At 42.9% G+C, this 26,053-nt stretch overlaps 1 protein-coding gene across 1 annotated transcript; it reads right to left on the reverse strand.

Moving 5' to 3' along the window:
• Positions 1-212: 212 nt before the first annotated feature.
• Positions 213-25,266, reverse strand: pudp (pseudouridine 5'-phosphatase). Its single transcript, XM_031852145.1, has 4 exons — positions 25,178-25,266; positions 24,384-24,602; positions 22,642-22,871; positions 213-1,211 (listed from the first exon to the last, which is right to left on the reverse strand). The coding sequence occupies exons 1-4, from the start codon at positions 25,245-25,247 to the stop codon at positions 1,035-1,037; spliced, it is 696 nt and encodes a 231-aa protein (XP_031708005.1). The 5' UTR covers positions 25,248-25,266; the 3' UTR covers positions 213-1,034.
• Positions 25,267-26,053: the final 787 nt, after the last annotated feature.

Genomic DNA, 26,053 nt, shown 5'->3' on the forward strand with positions numbered 1-26,053 from the left:
ATCAGGGTCTTTGATATTGAGCCATAGTGGCCACTTACATCTGACGCTACAGACGGTGAACTGAATGAGACCGCACACATTGCATATGAATTCCTTCATTATTTCAGAGAATCTAATGCATATGTCTGAAAATAACCCTGAGCTTCCTTCAATTTGAAATCAAAGTCAAAATTAATTAAAAATGAAAATTGCAGAATTATTACACTCTGGGCTTGTGTTATGGATTTCTTTATTTGATAATGAATACGTAACTAATTTACACATCTGACAAAATGCTGTTACACCGTGTGGATGAAGTCCTTTTGGAGCGTTATTTGATTCCAACATCTATCATCCACCTTAACTCTACAATCCCTCTGTGGTACGACCGAAAGGCGCACACACGTTTTAGGCCAGGAGAGGGGAAAATGGAACTACACAGTGATTGGAGCAGGAGGGGGGGGGGGGGCTTAGGAGACTACCCTCCTTGAGGATGAAAGGCCAAGATGCCAAGGAGGGGAAGTGGAATGGAAGTGCAGTGAAATCCTATTTCAGCTGCGTGAGAGGATCCGAGGCACCGGGCTCCTCCAGCGGGCCTCCGGTAAAGCCCGCATGGCGAAAGGACGGGGGGGGGACGGGGGGGACACGTGAATAGCAGTAAGTGTTGAGGCGGACATGAGCGGAGATGAAAGGGTGAGGACAGGATTACACTGAGGAGAGGAGTCGAGTCTTTAGCATTTCAATAAGACCGCTTAAACACAATGTGGAACAAGGACAGTGTCTGACTGATCCACAGTGTGTTCCTGCTTCGTAGCAGAAATCTATTAATCTATTAAGCTCATGTCCGTAAACACAAGGGTTTAATAATATAAAATGTGTGACATCGTCCATTGTTGTGACGTCTCATCTGACAGAAAACAACGACATGTAATTGACTGGCTACGACAAAAACATCATCAATGTCCACACACAACATGTTCAGGTATGCTGCTAATCCCTCTCACTCCGTCATGGTTTCCTTTGCACGCGGGGCGGTTTGAGGTGGAGATTGTGGCTCAGTCGAAGGCCGGCAGGTCAAAGAGCGTCGGCTCAAACGCCTCCATGCTCCCAAGTCGCAGCGTGGCCTCCCGGGTGAGGCCCGGGTCCAGGTTGTCGTCGGGAATCATCACCACATGCATCCCCGCGGCCCGTGCCGCCTTCACGCCGTTGGGAGCGTCTTCAAACACCAAGCACTGAGCGAGGACAGAGGAGAGGGAGACAGAAGCATTTTATCCTCCAAGCCTGTTAGGTCTACGGGCTTTAACCCCTGCAGGAGCCGCAGAGCTGAGACCCAAAACAAACACATGGAAAATGGAGCAGCATTTCTATTTTGAATGTGATAAACGTGATATTCCTCAGAGGAGTACTGCTCTCCTCTGCCAGGTGGAATATCCATTTAATCTACATATAGAACTACGGCGCTCCCTGAAGCCCCAAGACATTAGCTTTCTTTATATCTTCAGTCACTGCATTGAAGACGATCTGATGATCAGATCTGAATTGTGGTGCATATCAAGAGCCACACCTGCGCAGTGTATAATAAATAGACACATACATATATATACAGACATACACATACATACATACATATACACATACATACATACATATACACATACATACATACAGACATAGACATACATACATAGACATACATACATACATACATATATACATACATACATATATACATACATACATACATACATATATACATACATACATACATACAGACATATATACATACATATAGACATATATACATACAGACAGACATGAAATGTACCGTAGATTGACATTAAACACAAATAACACTAGAAATAAAATAAAAAATATTCACTGCAGCCGCTTTGACTGCCTTTCCGTTGTGTCTTGAATTATATTATATTATATTGTTAAGACAGTCAGTTGGTAACGACTACAAATGTCATGGTAAGCAGGTGACAATTAGCAGGTAATGTACTTGAAATTGCTTTGAAAGGACCACAATATTCTTCATAAATTACCCCAACATTATTTAATCATTATATTCCACTACTTCACAATGCAGGTATTTATGGAACACATATTCAGGATAGTAGTACGTAGTAATACCAAGTTCATTGATAGACATGATTTCAAATGCTTTAGTCCCAAGTAGTTGTAATATAAAAATATAATTCCCAACGAGCCGAATCTCCCAATCTTATCAGTGTAATCATCAATAGATAATCTACCGGCACTATACTAAATTAAGATATGTCAATCAAAAGATTCTCAGTTATATCGAGGAGCAGAAGAGTCACAGCAATGTTTATAAAACATAAGATAATAATACCAAAGATAATAAATGAATCACATTGACCTCTGCAGAGGTATGCTGATCTCTGACGTCTGCAATAGTCACAAATACAGTTCAGTACAATGCTTTAATGTAACATGTGTGTGCTTTGTGAGATCTCATGGACGCTTACCTTCAGCTGATGCAGTAGGAAACTGTGAAATACATTTATCTGAAAATACGCTCCGATGCCTTTCACCTTTACTACTGGGACCAGACCATCTGAATACACAGTCATCAGTTACTTCAGAAGGAAAGGTAACTAACAGCAGGGCAAGAATACACACCACAAAAAGAAATCCTTTCCCAGAAAACTGCCCAAAAGTTCCTAAAAGTTCTAGCAGTTGCATGAATGCATGTCGTTTTCAACCAGTGCGGATTAATGCCTGAAATACCAGAACTACGGCATTATGGTGAGAACTTGTGAATTTCCCCACAGGACAGTCACATTCATGCTCTTAGAAGTGAAAGGGAAGTGTGTCTCTGTGTGAAGTCTCTTTGTAAACCAGTAGCTGCTGCAGTCAATCCCATCTGGTACAGAGCCGTGTCCCCGCGACACGCCGAGCCAAGTGGAAATATGGAAAACATGGCGGCTAATTGGCATTTGAAATAGTTATCTGTGCACATGTTCGACAAGGACATTCCAACAGCTGCGGTGAATTATTACGGCTGAACCGTCGGCGGGAGGTTAATCATTTTTCAGTGTCCAATAATCACAGAGTGTGCAGCCAGGAAGAGGGAAGGAGTGGAGGCTCAGGAGGAATCATGAAAGCCAACTATTCTACTATTCAAGAGCCTGAGCCGGAGAGAGAGGACTGATCTTCACAGTGAAATGACTGCGCTTCATATTGTAAGACTGGTTTTAAGGTTGAAAGTGCAACAACTGCAAAATCAATAAACAGCTGTTTCTCATTTTCTTTGGCCACTCTGCTTCTGGGGCTCGGGTCCCAAATCTTTTAGCTTTCTAAAATACCTACTTTATTTCCCTCCAGTCTCTCTGACGGGCACATGAATGCAGCAAAACTTCTATTACTGGTGAAATATTGCCATCTGTGTTCGCCCTGACATCGTCATGGGGGTTCTTCTAATATAACTGAGTAAATGATCTTCTGTTGCCCTAATATTCAATTATATTGAAGACTACATTTGCTTGGCATTGTGGGGGATCTTTGATTTGTAATGAGAGCCGCGCAGATTATTAAAGCGTTTCGATTCAAATAGCAGGTTTGTCTGCTGAAGATTCACTCTGTAAACTCTACTTCTGCATAGTATATTACATTCCGACCCTAACTATGTCATGTTCGTTTAAAATATTATCAGACAATGATTGCCTTGTCACACGACAACCAAGTGACAATAGAGGGCACATGTGGGAAAGGAAGGTGTAAAATGCTAAATGCAATGTTTTAAAACAGTAGAATCATCAAATCTATTTTGTTGCTTATGTCTCATGAACCTCGTCACAGTTTAACAGAAGTTTATCCATCAGATCCCAGAGCATCCATGACGTCCATCAGACAAACTAATGTTCACCTTTAGCTGCTGGCAGAACACTGAGAAGCAATGCTCGTTCCAAATAGATGTGAGATAACTTTGTATTTATATCTTTAATGAAGGCAGCAGATGTGTTACATCATTCTGAAGAAATATATGACAAATGTAAGCAGCATACTGAACGTTAAAAAGTGCTGATACAGTCTGGTTTACATAACTTTATAATTTCCTTTAAAATTCCTATAATATGTAGATCAGAAGCTGGATTGATGGTAGTTTAGTCGACTGCCTTGTATTTGCATGACCGATTAAAGCTGATTCAGACAGCTCTGTTCTTCATGCAGTGGTTGTGATTGACAGCTTTGTCACCTGCCGCTGCCGTGCTGCCACCAGTGTAGCCCCGTGAAACGAGGGACCACAGTGTTGAATCATTTAACAACGCTTTGACATCGAGTTAAGCCTCATCCAGCCCACCGTCGGCCCGCAGACCCCAGAGGTATTCTTATCATATCTCACATTCTACCATTCATATTGCATCACTTTGTCAATGTGTTTGTGATGACTTCAGATCAGTGCTTTATGTTTCTGTTTGAATCAGTGCTTTTTAAAAATACCAATATGTGCTGTTTTTAAGGGTTAGGGTCAAAAATACCCAATTCTGCCAAAGCAGCTTTAATGAATGGAAGTATTTATTAATGTTGTATACATACATATATATCAGTGGTGAGCTGTCGGGGCCTGCAAGGCCTTCTCTGCTGGCCTAAACAGAATCACAAAGTTATAGCTATTTTATAATTTAATCATTTTTCATAAATACACTACATGTATTCTAATTATTTTTCCCATTATCTTATTTTCCCATTGCACCGCTACTGTCTTCCTCAGTTGCTCTGCTTCCAGTGCAGCTTGTTTTAAGTAGAGCTTTTATCCAATCAGATTTCACCTCTCTGTCTCTAGGTAAGAAGAGAGGCCCGAGGCCTGCAGACTCACAAGTGATTCCCTTTGCAGTTTAAGTGAATGGGGACGATATTGTTGATTGTCATAGTGTTCAACCAATCAGATCTTTAGTTTGACGATGTTGGGCGTATTCTTTGAATGTTAGAGCTTCCTAGGTAGCCTACAAGTACGTCAGCAATAACGTGTGGCTGGCTCAGCATTAACGTGCGCCGTGATTGGTCAGTGGGCTAGTGTGACACTGAAGCACCTTGCAGAAGTTAGTAGTAGTAGTAAGAGTTCAAGTTGAAACATATGTAAGAGAAGTTATGACATTTTTAGCGTTTTGCTTGGTGTAGCTTCTTTTTTTTTTACATAGCTCTATTTGTTGAACACTCAATGGCTGAAGGAGGAGAATCGGATTTCTCAAGAAGGACATTTCCAGAAAAAGATGGACATCGTAAGAAAGGGTCGGCCAACCCCACAGCTAGCAGCCCTGACCCAGCATGGAAAAGGATTTGTACGAACGGTATTTCTGGCTGACAGTTGCGCATTTTATGGCTGGGAATGCGTTTTATTTGCAACTGAGCGTCTTGGTGTTTGGAGCTACGCTACGCTAACCAAGGCAGCAACACGACACCGAAGCACGGCAGGACACTTACAAGCTACGGTGCTTTTGAAAACTTTTGCTGAGACCCGAGTGGATCTACAACTCAACGAACACGTTCGCTTTGTCTTTAAGTGAACAGCAGCTTTGGTAAGTGAACTGCTTGTGTTTTTACATCTGCAGTAGCTTTACTACTGTGTTCATTTGTCTATGGTGTCGTTTTTATGATATGGTTAATATTGTTCCCTCTGATGTGAATAATATTTGAATGGCTTGTGCTCTTCAGTGTGCGGTGGAATATGTGTTTTAGCGCCGCAGTGTTGCTGCATTGATTTGTTGCTTTGTTGTCATATAAATATATGTGACTGGTTCTTGTGAGTTTGTTCTTGTCATTGTGTTAATTATATTGATTTTGACTATATGCATTGTCCGTTAATGACGACGCATCCCGTCATCACGGGGTTAGGGTCGGACTTTGCTTCTCTGTTTCGGTTGTTTTCTTTTACAAAGTAAGAATGATGGTCTGGAGAAATGGGGATTGTGTTGCGATTGCTTTAGGCCTGTTTGAATCAGTAGGGAACAGCTAAACGCTGCGGGGAGAGTTTGTAGCTTTTGTGCTGCTGTTGGATTTCCTGCTAAGCTAGTTTAGCGCACCTCTCAGAACACACGTGCCTCACCAGGGTACAATGTTTTGTTTCCGGGATGGGCGTGTCAGACAGCATGTTGCCAGTTTGAGCAAAGTCCACCGAAAACATATTTCCCACAATTTATGCTTCTACATTTTCCAAACGCACGAGTATTATTCAAACGTATTGTTTGGTTCATAAGCCTCGTACCGAACGGTTTAATACGAATACGCGTATTGTTACACCCCTAGAAACAAATAATAACCGTAGCTGTGGCATCATAATGAGCTTATTAGGAGGTGGTACAACTGTAGTAGGACAGCACAGAAGGCCCAGGTATACAACAAACTGAATCCTTGTTTCCACACTTCCTCTGGCTCCGCAATGTAATAAAGCAGCAAATCAAAGGCTGTGGATAAAGCCTATATTTCATTCATCTTGAGATGCTAATTCTAAATTTGTATAATTAAATATTGAGCTTATATTTCAAATTAGCATTAATATATGCCACACATCGCCCTTTAACCTGAATTTGAAGTGCCTCTTTGTTTCTTTTTTCCTAACTGTGGATAGTGAACACAGCTTTAACTTTGTGGTTGGAAGAGCACTTGAGTGTGAATAAAGGAAACAGCTGTACAATGAGGGGAAAGCTGAAAAGAAGCCACAGAAAGCTAAGTCTCAGAGAAAGCCTTAAGGACCTTTGTTCGTCTCAACTCTCAAACTCAGGTAGAACAAAGACGCCTCCGTGAGTCTCTTTCAACCCTAATTGACTTCTATGATGTCACTAAGCCTGAAGCTGGAGGATGTCGAACAATGATGGCGGAAACACTGAGCGTACACAACGGAGAGCCCTCGCTAATTCCCTTGATTGGGAGCAATTAACACTGGTAATTACCCAATGAGCTAGTGAAATTACCCTTTAATCTGCTTTCAATGTGCTGTATTGAACTGGATGAAAACATACACACACGCGTGGCAGGTCAATGTATTGATGCCTCGAGTGGATTAGACAGAAGTTACAAATATGAGAGCAAGTCGGTCAGTGGCTCAAAAGAGTTTCAATCGCATCAAACCACTTTGCAGTTTTTCGGTCGACTCCACTGTATTTTACTCCTTATTTTATATAAGGAGTAAAATACATATATTCATCTTTCCATTTGCCCACGGTACCGTTTGGCTGTGTGTCGTATCCCCATTTCTACCAGTAGCAGTCGTCCTTGTTGTGATGTGATGTCACGATCAACGGCCAGCGACCCTTGAACGTACCTGGAACTTACATTTAGTGTCCCTTCTGAAGCAGCGACCACATTTAGTTCCAGAAACTCATCGCCAAAGTGGACAGGACGAAAGTCATTCTAACTATCATTTTCATTGTTGATTATTCTGTTGATTATTTTCTCTATTAATCAATTAGTTGTTTGGTCTATAAAATCTCAGAAATTGGTGAAAATGTCAGTCAGTATTTCTACAGCAAGACATTGCGTCTGTTTTGTCAACAAATTAAGAAACAAAATGAAGTTTAACATCATAAAAAAGTAAAAAAACAAAACAAATTCACATTTTAGAAGCTGGAATCAGAGAATAGATGGCGAATAATTCAATAGTACAATTCATTAATGAAGCGTTGCAGATCCTGATCATTCAAAATAGTTTGTCTGATCCCAGATCAGTACACCTGTTGAATAATCTGTGTGGGGAGAGAGCAAAAAAACATCAAGGTACTTTGCTTCTAGCTTGGAAAAAGGTTAGGTGGACTATATCAGAGCTGTGAATATCATGGCGCTGCATCACATCTGAATTTGATGTAGATATGAGAGACTTGAAGTGTAAATGGGGTCAACTTGTAAGAACATATCTAGCCCATTAGACGAATATATGCAACTGTTACTGTCAGAAACTAAGTACAGTTAAGTACATTTCTACCTCAAGTAATGACAGGAGACCGCTGCTGACTGTGGCTAAAGTGCGTTTCCCCACGGTGGCTGTCACACAAAGAGGTGTTCTAAACACCCACACACGGAGCAAGAAGGCCTCGTACACATGGAACAAGGTAAATCCACTGAAAGTCACTTTACCAGCCTTTTAGAGGGAAAAAATAGTTTAACTAGCTTTTCATGCCAACATACATAATCTGAATTCAGAGTACATCAGAGCACTCATGATGTACTGATGTAAACAGGAAGGAATATGTGAATGTGTGTGTGTGTGTGTGTGTGGCGGGGGGGGGTACTATTGCTGTCGACTGAAGGAAATTATGATGGCATGATGCATTTTCAGTCACATTACCACTTCCCCAAGTTCCCACTTCTCTTCTAAGCTTTCTGCCATTCTTCTACCTGTCCACCAGGACATCCTCCTTCCTGTCAGAAGGTATACCAGCTCATCGGTTGCTTGATCGTTTGAAATTCCATTGAAGTTGAACAATAGGCCCACACAAAAATGATGAAGCTTTCTACGCTGGTTCCCAGCAGTGCATGCTGGTCTCCCCACTTCCTCTGCCCCTCGGGGTGGAACTGTGAAGCGACACCCCTCCCCTCTTCTAAAGGTGCCAGGGAAGATTTACAACCCGTCCTCAGGCCTACACCCGAACACATGCAAGATTCATCAGAGTCAACTAAAGCTTGATTCACCGGGTACCCAAGTCAGAACTGCTGAACGGGACAAGACAGAGGGGATGGGGGGTAAGGCCATAGATGTAAACTGTGTATGTTTGGTGTGCACAAATACACACTCGCATGCACGTGAGACATGATTTTGATATAAAGTATAATAATATCATTCAGCGTGACTTACACTTCCGCGGTGTCGTTATTTCCAATGTTGCCAACAAACGTCCACAAATCTGCTTAGAAATAATGCGCTCCAGAACTTGCTTGACAATCCTAACATTTAAAGTAACCCCGCGATAGTTGTCTGTACATCCATGGGTACGCTGAAAACATGAACTGCTAATTGCTCGTTTAACATACTTTTAATTGTGCCAATTTGAAAAGATGTGAAATACAGGCTAATGCCGTGTTCACACCAAACGCTGCACGAATTATTCGCGCGAGTAGATTGCTTACAAAGTCTATGCACAGATGCGATGAGACTGGAGTGACGCGAATTTGCGATGGCCCGGCGCGTTCGGGAGAAGTTGCACGAATTCGCGCCAAATGCCAAAACGCGCGAGTTGAAATTTTTCAACTTTGGCGAAAAAATGGCATGACGCTGCGGCGCGATAGCCTATCACCGTTGAGATGACCTCCTGTCATCACCGACGTCCTGCCGTTGTTGAATCAGGAAACAAATCCTGTAGCCGTCTGTGTTCACCCAGAGCTCTACGATACCTCATATCAATAGAGACCGGACCAAACTATGTGTATAAATATGTATGTGTAAACCATATGGTACAAACAATGAATAGACGCTGCTGTATTTACGTCTAGATGACGTTAGTCTGAGTGTTGGTGGAGCTGCTACAATGTTAGCCTAGCACCGATCGATCCGAGCATTGAGAAAACAAGTATTTTAAAAGTGATTTGCTTGTCGTCTTGCAGAGAGAACTAACAAAACATGAATTCAGACTTTTTGCAAATCGGCATCATTACGTAGTTATTTTGGAGTCCCTTTTTGTCGGTTTATTGCAGTTAAATCACAGCCAAATCAGTTTATTTTGTGTTCATACAGCTGTAGTAAACAGACTACAGCTCGAATACAGCTCGATAAAATCCACGGAGCTCGTCCGGATGATGTTATGAACCCAGACAAGACGCCGTTTAGTTTCCCGTGATATCTGGGACTTCCACAACACGTACTAAGCAGAAATAGAGGTTATTTTTTCCATGGTTGATGGCGGACAGTTGAACGGCTTTCAGGGCGATAAGCCACGCCCCCTCTCAGGCACGTCCAGCGCGATTCACACAAATGAACATCAAATGGTCCCCGGCGAGACCTTTGGCGTGAATGACGCGATTCGTGTGAACACGGCATAACTAACGGGCTCAGAAGAGAATACCTGTACCTCCATATTAGCTGACATTAAAACAGCCCATTTTTTGCTTTTGCGAGGTCTAGCTCTCCTGATGGCTATATATATTTTTAATCAGTAAATAAAAAAAGAAAAAAGAAAGACGTATAAAGTAGAAGGACAAGCAGCTCTTCCTACGCAGAAACATCTTAGAGACTTATTACCGTATTACTTTAAAATACAAGGACATGGATTTAAATAACGGGGAGCAACGAGTTCACAGGTGTAAAGTCTACATGAATGTTAAAATCAATCCATCTCCCCTTAAGAAATACAAAACGGGCTTGAAACTTAAAAGTATGTCCTCGTGCTAAGACTTTTGAAAAAACTACAGAGAACAGAAGCATTTGCAACAAATTCTACCATCAAAGGACCGATCTGCCCCGGTTGACTTGTGGCTTTTTCAACTAAGAGACTTTACCAGCATGTGGCACCGAGGAGAAGGCAATGTGTCAACTTCACGTCTGACAGTCCGTCCGCCTAACAACCACAACACGGCGGTGGAACGAATCTGTCAGGGGGAGCATGTTCATCAGAGAAACCATTTAACAGGTCTTTGCTGTACAGAAAACATCACTGATGTCTCTTTTTCTGCAAATACAAATTCATGCTCGGTTTCATTTTGACACGGATACCAATGATGCTGTTGAACGAAATGGAGAGAAAGACTATTTCTGCTGTGAGTTGGATTTTTTTGTCGTAAATTTTGTCTATTGGCAGCGGTTGGTGTGTTTTCCTGTTGTCAGCCAGTTCTGTAGTTCCATTTCTGGATCCTGCCTTCAAGTCTCTTCATCAGTTTAGGTGGACTGGGAATCAGTTGAAGACGTAGTGGACTGTTTGATGGAGCTGCCATGTTTTCATCTCTTTGACATCGGCACATAAATGCCCAGCGGAGATGACTTTGGAGTTGCAGCTTGCAGATAACATTTCGGGGCTGAATTGAACTCTTAAAGTTGCTGATTTTATTGTGCTGCACAACAGTGACCCCAACTACCCAGACTTCCTCCTAACTCACTGTCAATGTTAGACAACTGAACACTCTAATTGGCTACACATGACAAATGAAGTATTGATATTGTTTGTACTTTGTAACTGCAAGATATACTGATGTGTATATATAGTGTATTGGCTATGGCAACTTCCACCGTTGCTCAACCAATTTGTTTTATTGTAAGTAAACATTTCTGCTCTAACATTGGCCATTTTAACATGAGGTCTATGCGGATTGACTCACTTCTGGAGCCTCAAGTGGTTGTTTGAGTAACTGACACAACAAAACATTTTTCTAACAGGTTAAGACATTTGTGTAATCTACACAAATAAAGAGGGATATTACATACTCTAATGAAACGCGCTTCACTGAATACATCACCTTCGAGGTCTCTTGTTACTGACGCGCTCACTGGGCGTACGATGATCATGTGCTTTACTCATGGATGTTGCTTTTGTTTTCAGCAGAGCCATGACAGGAAGACATAGAAGGCAACAGTAGAGATAAAACATGGCCGTTGTGCGGCTGATGCATGATGTTAACAAGCAAGCTGACGCATTGAACACACATGTGACATACGAGATACAGATGAAGTGTACATCATGCACGTGTTTGTGTCCAGTGTGCATCGGCCAGTGAATAAGTGACGGTGACAAAACTGCATCCTCTAAATGATCCTGGTGCTCTGGGCGGCATGAGCAAGTGATGTGGAACATTTCCTCATCTCGTGTTGAGAAAAGCAGAAATAAAGCCGGTGTTGATGATAGACAAACCATAAGTGTAAGCAATAGTGGCGTATTGGACCGTACTGACCCCCCTTGCGGTTCGGCAAGCATGTGAACTGCGGATTAATTGCACAGTTTAACCATCACGGTGTGAAATAAATGGACATGGAATCTGAATGGACCATGTTCAAAGCCTCTAATGTGGACGCGGCCGCTAGGAGCTGTGGCCGGAAGGTCATCGGTGCCTGTCGTGGCGGCAACCCGAGAACCCGGTGGTGGACACCGGAGGTGAGGGAAGCCGTCAAGCTGAAGAAGGAGACCTTCAAGGCCTGGTTGGCCCAGGGGTCTCCCGAAGCAGCTGACAGGTACCGGCAGGCCAGAAGGGCTGCAGCTGCGGTGGTCGCGAATGCTAAAACTCGGGCATGGGAGGAGTTCGGGGAGGCCATGGAGAAGGACTTTCAGTTGGCCTCAAGGAGGTTCTGGCAAACCATCCCGACGGCTCAGGAAGGGAGAGCAGGGCTTACCCCAGGCTGTTCTCAGCAGGGGGGGGGGGGGGGGACCCCGGCAAGGGGACATCGTCGGGCGGTGGAAAGAGCACTTTGAGGAACTCCTAAACCCGACCAACATGTCCTCTGCAGAGGAGGCAGCGCCTGAAGATCTAGGGGGAGGCTCACCCATATCCCTGGCAGAGGCCGCTGAGGTAGTCAAAAAGCTCCTGGGTGGCAAGGCGCCGGGGGTGGATGAGATCCGCCCTGAGATGCTGAAAGCGCTGGACATAGTTGGGCTGTCCTGGCTGACACGCCTCTTCAATGTCGCATGGGGGTCGGGATCAGTGCCCATGGACTGGCAGACCGGGGTGGTGGTTCCCATTTTCAAAAAGGGGGACCGGAGAGTGTGCTCGAATTACCGGGGTATCACACTAGTCAGCCTCCCGGGGAAGGCTTATGCCAGGGTGCTGGAAAGGAGGCTGCGACCGTTTGTCGAACCTCAGATTCAAGAGGAGCAATGCGGATTCCGTCCCGGCTGTGGAACAGTGAACCAGCTCTTTACCCTCGCAAGACTACTGGAGGGGTTCTGGGAGCTTGCCCAACCAGTCTACATGTGCTTTGTGGACTTGGAGAAGGCTTTCGACCGGGTCCCTCGGGGGTTCTTGTGGGGGGTGGTGCGGGAGTATGGGGTGCCGGACCCATTACAACGGGCGATCCGGTCTCTGTACGACTGCAGTAGGAGCCGTGTCCGCATTCTCAGCAATAAGTCAGACACGTTCCCGGTGGGTGTTGGCCTCCGCCAGGGCTGCCCTTTGACTCCGGTCCTCTTCGTGACTTTCACGGACAGGATATCTAGGCGCAGCCTAGGGGTGGAGAACGTCAGGTTCGAGGGTCTCGGGATCGCCTCTCTGCTGTTTGCAGATGATGTGGTCCTGTTAGCCTCCACGGATCATGACCTCCAGCATTCACTGGGGACGTGCCTCCTGGACGCCTCCCACTGTAGGTTTTCCAGGCACGTCCAACTGGGAAGAGACCCTGGGGAAGACCCAGAACACACTGGAGGGATTACATCTCCCAGCTGACCTGGGAACGCCTCGGGATCCCCCAGAATGAGCTGGAACATGTTGCCGGTGAGAGGGAAGTCTGGGTCAGCCTGCTTGGCCTGTTGCTACCGCGACCCGACCCCGGATAAGCGGAGGAAAATGGATGGATGGATGGATGGTGTGAAATAAAGTTTTACTGACGATCGCTATCTGCCTATATTCAGTTAAATATGCGATCAGGACATCCATCATTCATGCTTTCTATTCGCAGATCTCTGATGGTGTTACATTGTGAACAACAAGTCCATGTTGAAATCAACAGGAGGAGAGCTAGTTAGCGTTAGCAGCACCGCTAATGGCTAACGTATGGAGGTTCTGTTCAGTTACATTACGATGCATTCAGGCTCTGTTCAGAGAAGATGAGTATTGGACGAGCAAATGAAAATCATGATTAAATGTAATCTTGTAAAATGAAGTTTTGGTGAGAAACTTCGATAAATCCAGTTGTTTGAAGATGTTTTCACAGCAATATAAACTAAATAGTTGAGATGAATTATGACATATTTAACTTATTGCGTAGCTTTTATACGCAACGCTGGCTCTAAACAGCTTTTGATAGTTTACACTGACTTCAGAGAGGTTGAAAATAGCGTGATTGGAGGATTTCTAAAAGTTATATTTTCGGCCTTTGCTGTGAGATTTATGATGTGTTGCATCCCTAATAAGTGTGCATGTTATGTGTGTGTTAGCATAATATGTCAAAGGTCACACATGCAGCCTAAATGTTCTGAGGCCTTTCCCTGCCCAAGGCCGAGTTCTGTCTGGTTGGGTTAAAAACGTATGATACCATGTTGGGAGTATTATGGAATACTGACCATATTATTACCACACCGATAACTTGACAAATCACGTAGCCACTGACCTCTATGAGGATTGAGACACTACCACAGGCCAGGGCAGGTTGAACAACACCTCAAAAGTAATCTAATAGTTAGCCACTGCTTCTAGCGTTCCCCTGAACCAAAAACCCTCATGACAAAGAACTCTGATAAACACACAGTGATCATTGTCAACCAATCATCCCAATGGCGCCCAACAGTCCAGCTTAGAGACATTTGGCAAGAAACTTCCACTGAGGGAAAGAACCACCACTATGAATAATCCGGGGTGCTTCTCTAGCTCCCATCGTTTGAACAAACAAAAAGTATAATGCTGTCATGCAGTCCATTAGGTCTGGGCTTCAACGTGAAATATTGCTTATATATAGGAAATATGACCTATAAGTATTTGGCAAATTCTGTGCATCGCAGTGGTAGGTGAGTACCAGTTTTTATATTAATGCTGGAGAATAGAAATGTTTAAGATTATAGGTACATTTCTTTGTTGCAATCAGAACGAATCAATTGAAAAACGATCTTAAGTTAAATCTGTGAGTTGTTTGGAGTCGAATGGTATGATATTCACTTTAAAAAGCTCTTTGTGAGACACAGCTCGACATGTTTACTGGCTGACACGACGCATTCACAATGGAGGCAGCTATTACTGAGCGTGTTTTCATTAGGAGATAAGTTACTGCTGTGCTGAGTGTCAAGAGATTGCAATTGGCTCAAAGAAAAGCCCGTGGACGGCCCAAGGACTTAATCAAAAAAATCACCATCCAGCCAAAACGAGTGCCTGCAAATCTCACAGCCACCCAGCCTCCCTTTGCTTTGCTTGTGATCTGAGGAGGACCCTGCAGCCGGCTTAACCCACAAATTTAGAAGTCTGTGATGATTAAGTATCCAGCTAGGAAAACACAAACAGGGGAGAGGGACAGAGCTGTGTATCTACATGCAATTTAAGGGAGATGTATGCTAAACTAGATAGGAGGAATCCCAGGGCTGCAGAGTGTGGGCTAAGTGTTTTTAAATCAACTTTGCCATCACTGCACTTTAAACCATTCACTGACCCATAATATTTTGTCAGTTTATTCCAAAAGCTTACCATCTTGAACATTTTAGAGAGAAGATAAAAAGTGAGCCTCTCAGCCTGAAACCTCTCAGGACTGTTTTTGAGCATCCTCTCACAGCTTCACTACCACAACAGATGCATCTGTTCTATACGTGACCATGTGGAACAATCAAGCATCACAGTGGAGAGAAATATAATAGCCAAAGGGATAAATGAATGGCTGGAGGTCCACAAACTGCAGCTTGGAAATAGGGAGTTTGTTCCCCCTCATACTGGATCAGAGCGTTGACTCTTTATTATGTGAATCCTTGTAGACCCCTGATAGTTTCTGAGGTATGAAACACAATAAAAGTATAGGGGAGGCAGGTCCTGAATCATAGTTGCCATGTGGTTGCAGCATCATTATCTGCACATCCAAAGCTCCCGTGGCCAAAAGGGAATTCACTGACTCCATCCCCCCTTTGTGAGAACCTTTTGTTACTCGCTCTCATTTCTCAGTGAAAGCTTTGCTAAATTCACTTCTCTTCCACCAAACCGTGTGCTTTGAAAAGGGTTTGTAATAAAACTGTTGTGATAATGACATAGGCCAGTAACAGTAGCATTTTGCTCATGTGTTTGTTAGTTAATTGAAGCACTACAGTTAGCCCTCATCACTTCCCTTCTAAGTTTTGTCCTGCAGATTGTTCCAGAACCAAGGAGCAAGCTGCACAGCTGGCTCAAGTAAGCAGGAAGTCTGCCTAAGAGAATGTTATAGACTTCAATGTACCAGTGTAACCTACACAAAGGGAGAATATAGCGCTAGCAAAGCAGCGGATGGTCAGGGCGAGTTCTTATGCATTGGAAACGTTCTGCTGTAATCAACAATATTTGGATGAACCTTAGATAAGACCTGGCAATGGGAGATATTTCTAGTCTGTTCAGCTCACAGAGCTCTTTGCCTCATCTGAGGCCTAAAGAAGGTCTGTGCAGGTTGAGCCCAATCCATAAGACCTAGAATTTGGAAGGTGTTTCCCGAGAAAAGTCCTCTCATACACAGAGTGTGATTCATTTGAAGTTTCTGGTTTGTTTGATATGAACAGAAGAAGATCTGGGTAGTTGAAAGGAGGAGTGAATAAAGAACAAAGAAGCATATCAAGTGATGCCTAGACGGGGGAGAACTGAGCTCTGTGGTTTTACATAAGTCTTTATTCCGCTGCAATTTCTTTCACTGATGATTTATTTAAGCTTGTGACATTAGTCCAGCTGGGACGAGACAACGGAATGAAGGACTGAAGTAAGAGAAAACAGACATCAAATATTTCTAAGGTAGGAAAACAAAGAGCCACATAGGGACTAGGCAAGCTGTTAAAACTTTATATGCTATTAAAAATGGCTTACTCAACATTGATGTTTTTGGCACGCAACTTGCATACTTCAGTAACGCCACTTCCGTAGTTATTTGAACATAAACGATCTTTTCCTAAACCTTACCAAGTATTTCAGGATCTATTCTTAAAACCTAACCAAGTAGTTTTGTTGCCTAAACCCGAGTTTCCTGTGAAGACAGAGGTTTATTTTGAAAAGACCATATGCATATAACGAGTGGAACTTGACACGTGTTGCTGGCTTTCATAAGAAAATACACGAAAAATGAATACTAACTTTACATAGGACATCATCTCGTTGCATACATACATTGATACTAAACTAAACTCACATCCACATCCATTCAAACACTGATGGCATGGTTAAGTTAAGGGTTAAGTGTCTTGCCTAAGAACACGTCAACATGGACGGGGATCGAGACACACCAGGATGGGACCACTGGTCTCCAATGGTAATTGCCTTGGAGGGACAAACATGGAGGAAGCATTGGCAGCCAGTGAAAAGAGGTGGGGAGGAAGACTGTGTCTATCCAGGACCACAGATGTTGAAAGGCACCTTCCACACCAGTGCCACCAAAACCTACTAGCATGGAGGTACATACATGGAAGGGAATTTGCTTCGCTTTCTCATGACGCGTCTACACAAGAGGCACTCCAGCCAGAGTTCTTCCAGTCGTCCGTCTCACACACATCTGACGGAACAGACATGCTTCTATCTCAAACGATCCAGCTGTCTACCAGACCCGTGCTGCCAAATCCCACCGCCATGGAGGAGTGAAGTGAGAGGACTCTCAGACATCAGAGTCACGGCTGTCTAGACTTGGCAAAACAACCAACATTCACAGCAAAGGTAGGGATTGAGTGTGATCTCTGTAAAGTGCAGTGAAGAAACGATCAATGAGCATTTAGCATTTAAAGTGACTTCAACCATTAACGTTTACTTACATTTAACATTTTCATATAAAAAAAACTAAATTCAGAGATATGCATTTGAGACTCTTTGGGCTGGTGTGTATCTGATAAAGGTAAGGGGTGAATATGGTGAGATTTGTCAGTGCAGTAATGGGCCAATTTAATGTTCAGGTAGAAAAGTTCATGTCCTAATCGTACCTGATTTGAATATCTGGATTATAAAGCCTGCCCCAGGTGTAATGCCTTGTATGATTAATGGCAGAGGAAGAACTAGTTATCTCTGCCTCGCTCCCTCCCTATCAGTGTGGGCACGAACTAGCTCACTTTCATGTTTCATTAATCTTATTCAGGCTGTTGAGCACACCTTCGGTAAAAAATCTCCCGTCTCATCAACACTGTTACTTTGGAGTGGTGAAAAATGTCCTTTTCTCTCCGTGGAAAAGAGAGCAGCGTTTTTTCTTTCACTTTTGGTCAGCTCAGACGGCGGCATCGACAACATATTACTCACCCGGGAGGCCACTGGACTGCAGTGTTCACAGAGAGGCACTGCCTCTGGCTCTCTGAATATCCCATTCAATCACATATTGTACTATATATTTGCTTCGCTGCAGGGGACACTTTCAAAATATCACTCTGACAGACAGTTTTGTAACTCGTCCTATGTGGCATCACTTCAACGTCACCCATTTATCATTTTTGCATACATGAAAACGTGTTTTCGTTGTGTATTTGAAAGACCACCCTGTCATTACTAAGTCCACTTGACTGTGCGACTCCTTCCTGCCGGTTCCTCGTGTCTCACAGCGACTAAAAACAAGCTGGTGTCTTTTTTCCATCTGACAATTGGATGTGTGTTGTTACCATACGGCTGCTTCTGCCGTTTACCTCCTCTCCACCCCCCCACCCCCCTCTAGCTTTGCCTCTGCCTGCTCTCCTCCTCTGTCACGGAGTGGGAGCCAGGTAGTGACGCATCATCATTCGTTATTCCACTGAACACTGTCGATTCCCCCTCTGAGCCTCGGTTTCATATCTCATCAGGAAAAATGACAGCTCTAACCGTGGCTGGCTCCAGATTAAAAAATCTGGTGTGCCGTGCCACGGGCAGACCTATTTGCAGCAAAAAGCCTTTCAAATGGGAGAAGGGGAGTTAGCGAGGATACATCCATCGGATGCCTCAAATGTCCCTGTTAAATTAGGCTGTAAATATCAAAACACAGTCGGAGTAAAATGCCACGATAGCTCACTTTTTGAAGGAGTTCTCTTTGAACGCACCTTGGTTTTTATATGAGCCAGAAGCCATTTGTAGAGGCAGGGTTCTGTAGATAAAATGTGATATAGGGTCGCTGTCACTTTTTAGACCTGCTGAATGATGAACATCTAAATGATCGTATTTGGAACAAAGGCCGATTAACAACGGCATAAAACTTTGCTCTAACTGTACTTAAGGCTGGGTACTGAACCTTAGAACTTTAGTGTCCAGAAACATCGATCAGGTCATGCTTTGATCAGAAATTGAACAATGTTGAATATTTTCCAAAGTAATTGTCATGTCTTTCTCACAATATAATTAAAAATAACTGATAAGAGTATCTACAGGAGTACCATTATCGATAAAAGCCTCACCATACCCATCCCTAGTTTTGTTGTTTTGCTGTTTTTGTCAAAGAAGCACTTCACTCACAATGTTGGATCAAACTCATCGCGCCAGACGTGAGCAACAGTTGGTTTATAATGTTAGCTGTGCTAAGAGGACACAAGACTTTGTGTCATCAGAGATAGAAGTTGTGGGAGAAAAATGTGTGTCTTGAAATATATTTGTGTAAAATCAATCATATCCATAATTTCAAATGTATCCATGTATATTCACATTCATACTGTGATATCAGCCGGTATCATTGTCATATGTTATCCACGTCACTGAGACAGGGAGTCTCGTATAGCGACCTTGGAGCCCGGGTGAAGATAGAGGGGAGGGGGGGGTGACGCAGATAAACAAGTAGGGCAAGATTTCTAACGCTGGGCAAGAACGGGAGCCGGCCGCTGTGACGGGCGGCCAGAGGCGGAATCAGGAGAAGACGAGTGTGGAAGGCGACGGTGGTTAATCAAAAAACACTCCGTTTTGACTTGGCCAAGGTGCACAGTGTAACTTGTCTAGTTGAAAGTTCAGAGAGGAGGGGCACATCTCCGAAGGGGGGGGGGGGGGGAGGACTTTCGGTTTACTTGTATACTTTGTGATGCAAATAAATCTGCGTGAACTGAAGTAAATCCAATCTCTCTGGTGTTCTGTGGGTGTTTGTTACCGAGTTCCTCACAGTGAGATCCTGTGGTGTCTCACCACGAGTCAGGTAAGTCAAAGTCAAAGAAGCGGCTCATCAACGGGAAGAAAATCCCCACAACATTCTCTACTTTCCTGTAACGCCAACAATATTAGTATTTATCTATGTTCATAAAAAATCATGAAAGAGCCAAAAGACTTCATCGGAAACGGCAATCTGTAGGATTTATCTAATAACTGGCTAAATAAATCCAACAACAGGTGTAACTTGAGGACAAAGGAAGTATAATGTTTATGAAAGAAGTTGTGTGTATTTATCCTTCATAACCTTCTTGCTGCTCATAGACCATCCTTAATATAAAAACACCACTTTAGAAGAAACACAATTCCGATTCATTCTCATAAATATTGAAGTTATTATTATTATTTTTTTTTTTAAACGTACGACCCCTTCAAATATGACTCCCCGCCCCCAGGATCCATAACTGGTTTCTTTTGTTTGTTCACCTACAAAGGGTCAAACAAATGCAAAAGCCACACCTCCACTTGGACTGGATAGTAGGAGACTGTGGATTGGATTCTTGATTGGAAGTTGGTGTTAAGTTGGAGCATTGTGGTGACTGCAACATCCCAACTTTGATTCCCGCCAGAGACCTTTACCGCAGCTCAGTTCCCGCTCCCCCCCTCACTTCTGGTCACATCTGTAATGTCCCCTAACTCATAAAGGCAGACAATTCCCCAAAAACAGAAGTTCACTAACTCTGTCTGAATAACATTTACAACTTAGTGGAACCACCGTGTGTGTTCTTTAGAGAACTTGATGCTGGACTCAGAGATGTGGTGCCTGCCCGTCCTGTAGACGCTACACAAAGATGTCGTGCACATTAAAAAAAGGCTTTGAGAATGTGTTTTACGAATATTACATCTTTATGGTTTCAGGTTTTGGTTGACCAATCAAGTTAAAACCAGTTGTACAGACTTGGCTTTTAGAATGGTGCTCTGGGATACGAGGAGGAGATCGTCCAACACTCTGCTGCCCCAGACACAGACTAGCTTCCAACAACTGGAGCGGCGCATAAGGCCACTCGATGACTACATTAACAAAATTAGATGTACTGCCATTTATGTGCTTGAGTTTTTAAGAGTCCATCAAAGTAAATAGCACGAGTGGTGCATGCCGAGGGTGTGACACGGTTAACAAGGTGCTCCATGTTACTCCAGCTAGAATGCTACGTTAGCTGACGTTAGCTGATAGTGTTCCAGCCCCTCCACTGTGTGATGCTATACACTACTTATCATTGCATGATTACATTATCACATTCAGTTTAATTACCTATTGCAAATTTATACTAATTTATTTAGCAAGTTTTTTCCGTATTGAACTCCTGCACTATTCTACGTCTTAGATTCTCTTTTTTTCCTTTGATACATATTTAATGAGCATCGTTGAAGGCAGCCTGAGATCCCACATCTTCATCGCCAATGATTGTTGTGCAATATGACATTGAAGAACTAATGTTGAATGCAATGAGTAGTGCGAGTGGGCAGCTGTTAATAAGAAACGCTTCATATGAAAGTACATGCTTTCATTTTGTATTAAAAAAAAAAAATCTCTTTTCTCATTGGATTCCTGTTCCAAGGGCAAGTTGCCAGTTCAATCCTTGTACACGGCCGTGCTGAACAAAAGAGAATGCAGATGATGTGCTAGTTGAAGGCAATGCTTAGAAAGGTCCATGGTCAGAAGAAGAAACTGAATATTCCCATTTAAAAAGAAAATACCTGTTGTGAATCCTCACAGCATCAACCCGTCTATAATCTCAGTAAATATCTGCATTATCTTACAAATGTATCCTGAATAATACTGCTTGCTCCCATAGCTATTGTATAAAAGGATAGTGTGAGGACTTGTGGTGGGTAAGGAAGTAGCGATTGAGAACTTTCTTTCAATGAACTCAGTCGTAATGAATGTCGGCGATCAGCGCTCTGACAACAGCTTCGTCAACAGCTTCTCCATCTCCTGGAATAGATTTGGACGCTCCAGTTTCTCTTCCGCTCCTCACAATTAATCCTAAAACAATAAAATCTATAAATCATGAGCAGATGCTAAGGTTTCTGATATCTAGGTGACGGCGTGCATCAACATGAAGCATATTCCTAGAGAGGCACCAGAACTTCACACAATTAAGAGTTTCTAACACAAATAAATCATATCCGCCAAGCGTATCATTCAATTACATATTCATTAGCGAGTTGTGTACTGAGCAATGATCAACGGCAGATTTGTTCAAATTAGCATAATACTTTTTAACACACGATCTAGTTTTCATGAAAATAGGTCAGGCCTCCCACTGTTATTTGGTGTCTTTTAGAGAGATATTTGGCAGCTATTTTAGACCGACTCAACAGTGCGAACGGCTTCCAGAGAGTCTGAAAATATATCTTAAACAGCCCGTGAACCCGGAGAGCTCCTGACTTCTGAGTGTCTGTCAGTGCACAGAGCGGCTGACATCAGGCCCTGCCTGCATTAGTTCACATGGAACACATTAGCTGCAAACAAAAAAGGCCGTGGCTGACAAACAGGCAGCTAAGTACAACGATATATAAGACGTATTGTTTGACGCACTGTTGACATGTAGTTCTACGTCTCATCTGCATGCCGCTGGATCGTACCGTCTACCCATGATTCTTATCCAGTCTGCGAAAACACCATCAGGATCAGCAGCCAGAGGAAATACATCAATTATTAAAGTAAATTAAAAAGAATGCAGATGCTGAGATACCTTTTTATCAGGTACAGCAGGAAAAGCGGATCCAATAGAGCAGCTCAGCTCAGAAGCCTCTACAACGATATTCTGTTCATTAACACGTGTAATCTGGAGAACGTACCTTCTCTGGAGAAGCTGGAGGGTTGAATCTTCTGGCACAGACCAGGAAGGAGTCGGGTTGAGGTTTGCTGTTCTTCACCTCGGGATCATCGCCCACAACGATGTGGTCAAACAGGCCGAAGAAGTCCTGGTGTTGGCTGGTCTTCAACTTGAACGTGGCACCGGCGGAGCTGGTGGCCACCGCGATGGGGATACCGTGCTTTCGGAGGTGGTGCACCAGTTTCTCCACACCTAGTGGTGCACAAGATGAGACTCAATGTTGGACTAACATGTCGATATGGAGCCCCTTACAAGTCCACGGAACCATTCCAATACATCTCACTGAGAGCTCCCAGTTCATCTCATGGAGTTTCTTCATATAATCTGTTAATACAGTGATCACAAAATCCAACAGCTCTACTCCAAATACTTTTTTCAGTTTTGGGAGTGTGGGGGTTTTTTTGATGACTGTACGACATTCAGCAACACCTCTTCACATGAATACATGCAATGATCCTTAGGGTGATCCAGTGTAAATCAAGCATTTGGTGATGCTTGACACAAACTTCCAAAACGTAAAAAATGTATAAAAACTATTCAGAGTAGAGCTATAGGATTTGGTCGCACACATTTAAATGTTTGTTTTCACAGAAAGTCCATGACATGAACTGCAAGGTTTTGGACAGTTAGTGAATGTTTTTATTTTGTTTTTACTCCAAAGGTGACCAGAGAGCATTGTGGGAGGATTTGTATCAACAGCTTCCAGGACGACAGTCTATAAAAATGTAATAAAAACTCCCTGAAGGAACACACTGCCTCCACTTTGCTGTTAGGTGAGGAGAACCTGAACGCTGAACACTTCTCATGTACCCAGTAAGCATTGCTGTTCCACATCGCAGGCCATAACTCGGTTATTATTGGAGGAACACTTATACTTAAACTACCAGCCGTGTGAGCACGATGGTGCACTTAGTGGCAGAAAGTCCTAAAGAGAAACTACCAGAGCTCCTCCTCAATCACCGACATTTATACGACGTCTCTGAATGAACACTGACAACAATAGTATCCAGATCACGTATTACTTTTTTCAACATATTGCAACATTACATTTGAAAATCATCATTTTTTTGTTGAAGTTAAGTGTCTAAATCCATTTTTTGGTATTGGATGTTGGCCACCTCAGCAGAATCAAAGATCATCATTAAAAATATGTTTTTGTTAAAAATAAGAACATGATAGGTCCTGATAGCATCTCTTCTGTATATAGTCCATTCAAACTATACTTATTTTGATGTTAACAACAGAGCGCATGATCAACAGATGTACCAGCATGCACTGCATGTGAGGCTCCCAACAGTGAACACTGTTCAACAGCACAGATCAAATGCTCTCCATTATAATTCAATGCAGGCATCCATCGATGTGTTACATGATGAGAGGATGCAGCACCTGAATAATCTTCCTTTTGTAACACACGTACACATTTATTAGATGTGCTTTGCTTTCTAAACCGCATTCTAGTGTTCATAATAGAATAGAACAGGTAAAGTAGCACACTGGATTAAATGAAGCCGCAACGGCAGAAAATGACGTAATCACGGCTCCGCAAGTGGTCGCGTCAAATTGTTTACATGAATGAAGACGACAATGAATGAAGGAGCTCATAATCGGCCCACTGTTGAGCTTAAAAGTTGTATTTTTCAGTATTATTTGTGGGGGTCCTAAAATATGGCACTGGGGTATATGTGGTAAATAAAGGCATACCTGGCATGAGCTTGGCAGAGGGGAAGATCCTGTCCTGTATCAGCCTGGTTTCAGCGAGGAGTTCCTCGGCTGTCAGGGGAAGCTCCAGAGCGTCCCGGATCATCCGGGCACCATCCAGAGCCTTTTTACCCATCACCGTCGCCTTCACGTCCCAAGTGTACTGCTTTCCGAAGCGCTCACAGACTTGCTGGAAGGACACAGTGTACAGACGCTCTGTGTCTGAAATGAGAAAAATACAAAAAGAAAATGATTACCTTTCAATTACATGTCATGTAAGATTGCATATGAATGGGACATTAGGGGACACTGCCATTAGTCATTTGTATCTATTTTAGAAAATGAATAGAGACTATAACAGTTCCCTGTGACCTCAAACTACAGCCTATTAGAAATAACGAATGTAGGCTTTTATAGTGTAAAAAGGGCAGCATTCAAATTAGGCCATTTCCTAACAATACATCAAAAAGTAACGTTCCCCTCCTTTTGACTGTAAACGTTTGGTACGTAGTGTAAGGTTTGTTCCACATAAAGATGTATTAAATGATAGCCGAATTCACCCGGAGGTTATTTAAAGGCATATTTAGTCATAATGTTCGATGTGATTCGTTGTTTTTGTCCGCGTGCAGAGAAATCATGTATTTATTGCTTTTGTTTATGCAGTTCGGCACGCCGACTGTTCGCCACGCGCGGAGCGAATGAATGAGAGTCTACGGAGCGTTAGCGTCGGTGCAGCCTCCTCGTGTGACATGCTCAACAACACTACAAGATATTGGACACATAGTACGGTTAAACACCTAATAACAGTCCATCCATATCGAAAATGACATGGCTCACGGGTTTGTAGGCGCTACCAGAAGCAAACATGTTTGACTCATGAGCTTAGTTCCGCGTTGAAGATGAGAGGAGGAGGAGGAGGAGGGGGGGGGGGCAAACAAAAAGTAACCCGATATATGCTGTCTAGCATAATAAAAGCTGCTTATTATATGTAATGCCCAGATATTAGGCCGAAATAAGGTATTTACACGTTATTTACAAAACTGGTCCGGAAACAAACGAAATATTATTTTCTTTGTGTGAAATTGAGCCTCAGCCTGCATAGGGATGCTTTCCAGCCGTCCCAGCGCAATGGCCATTGGGAAATGAAGTCCTTACTGAATTACAGCGTCATATCTATTTGTTTATATAAAGGTTAAAATCCATTCCGGATGATTTATTCCATCTAGATCAAGATTTGAATTTTCATCTTTGCAATTTATGCATTTTTCTTTAGGTGCAGTTTTTTCTTGTTTGACATTATTACTCAGATATGGTAAAAGCACTGCAAATATTTCTGTGTAATAATGAATTTCACTTCTTCACTTGCATGTTTGAAAAAAAAAATATATATATATGTGTATATATATAAATCAATGTGACATGAGAATCATAATGAGAAAACATTTGGATCTTTTACACTCAATGCAGGTTTCACGACCATGCAAACACATGATCAGCGCCACCTTGAATATATATGTAAATAGATAGATAGATCGATTTTTGTTAGACTCCTTTCCTATTAAATACCCGTCCTTTCTTTAATAAATTCATAGTCTACATAGTCATGGGCTTAGTTGCACTAACCGTGACTAATTAACTGATTTGCAAAGACATGCAAGTTCTCAGGATAGGTC

This window comes from Anarrhichthys ocellatus, unplaced genomic scaffold (assembly GCF_004355925.1).
Source record: "Anarrhichthys ocellatus isolate YVR2014 unplaced genomic scaffold, GSC_Weel_1.0 scaffold12, whole genome shotgun sequence".
Taxonomy (NCBI): Eukaryota; Metazoa; Chordata; class Actinopteri; order Perciformes; family Anarhichadidae; genus Anarrhichthys; species Anarrhichthys ocellatus.

Coding starts and splice junctions, on each gene's coding strand:
- pudp (XM_031852145.1), bottom strand. CDS start 25,247: ATGTTTGCTTCTGGTAGCGCCTACAAACCCGTGAGCCATGTCATTTTC. Junction 24,603..25,177: donor TATGGATGGACTGTTATTAG/GTGTTTAACCGT, acceptor TTCTCATTTCAG/ACACAGAGCGTCTGTACACT. Junction 22,872..24,383: donor CTCTGCCAAGCTCATGCCAG/GTATGCCTTTAT, acceptor GTGCACCACTAG/GTGTGGAGAAACTGGTGCAC.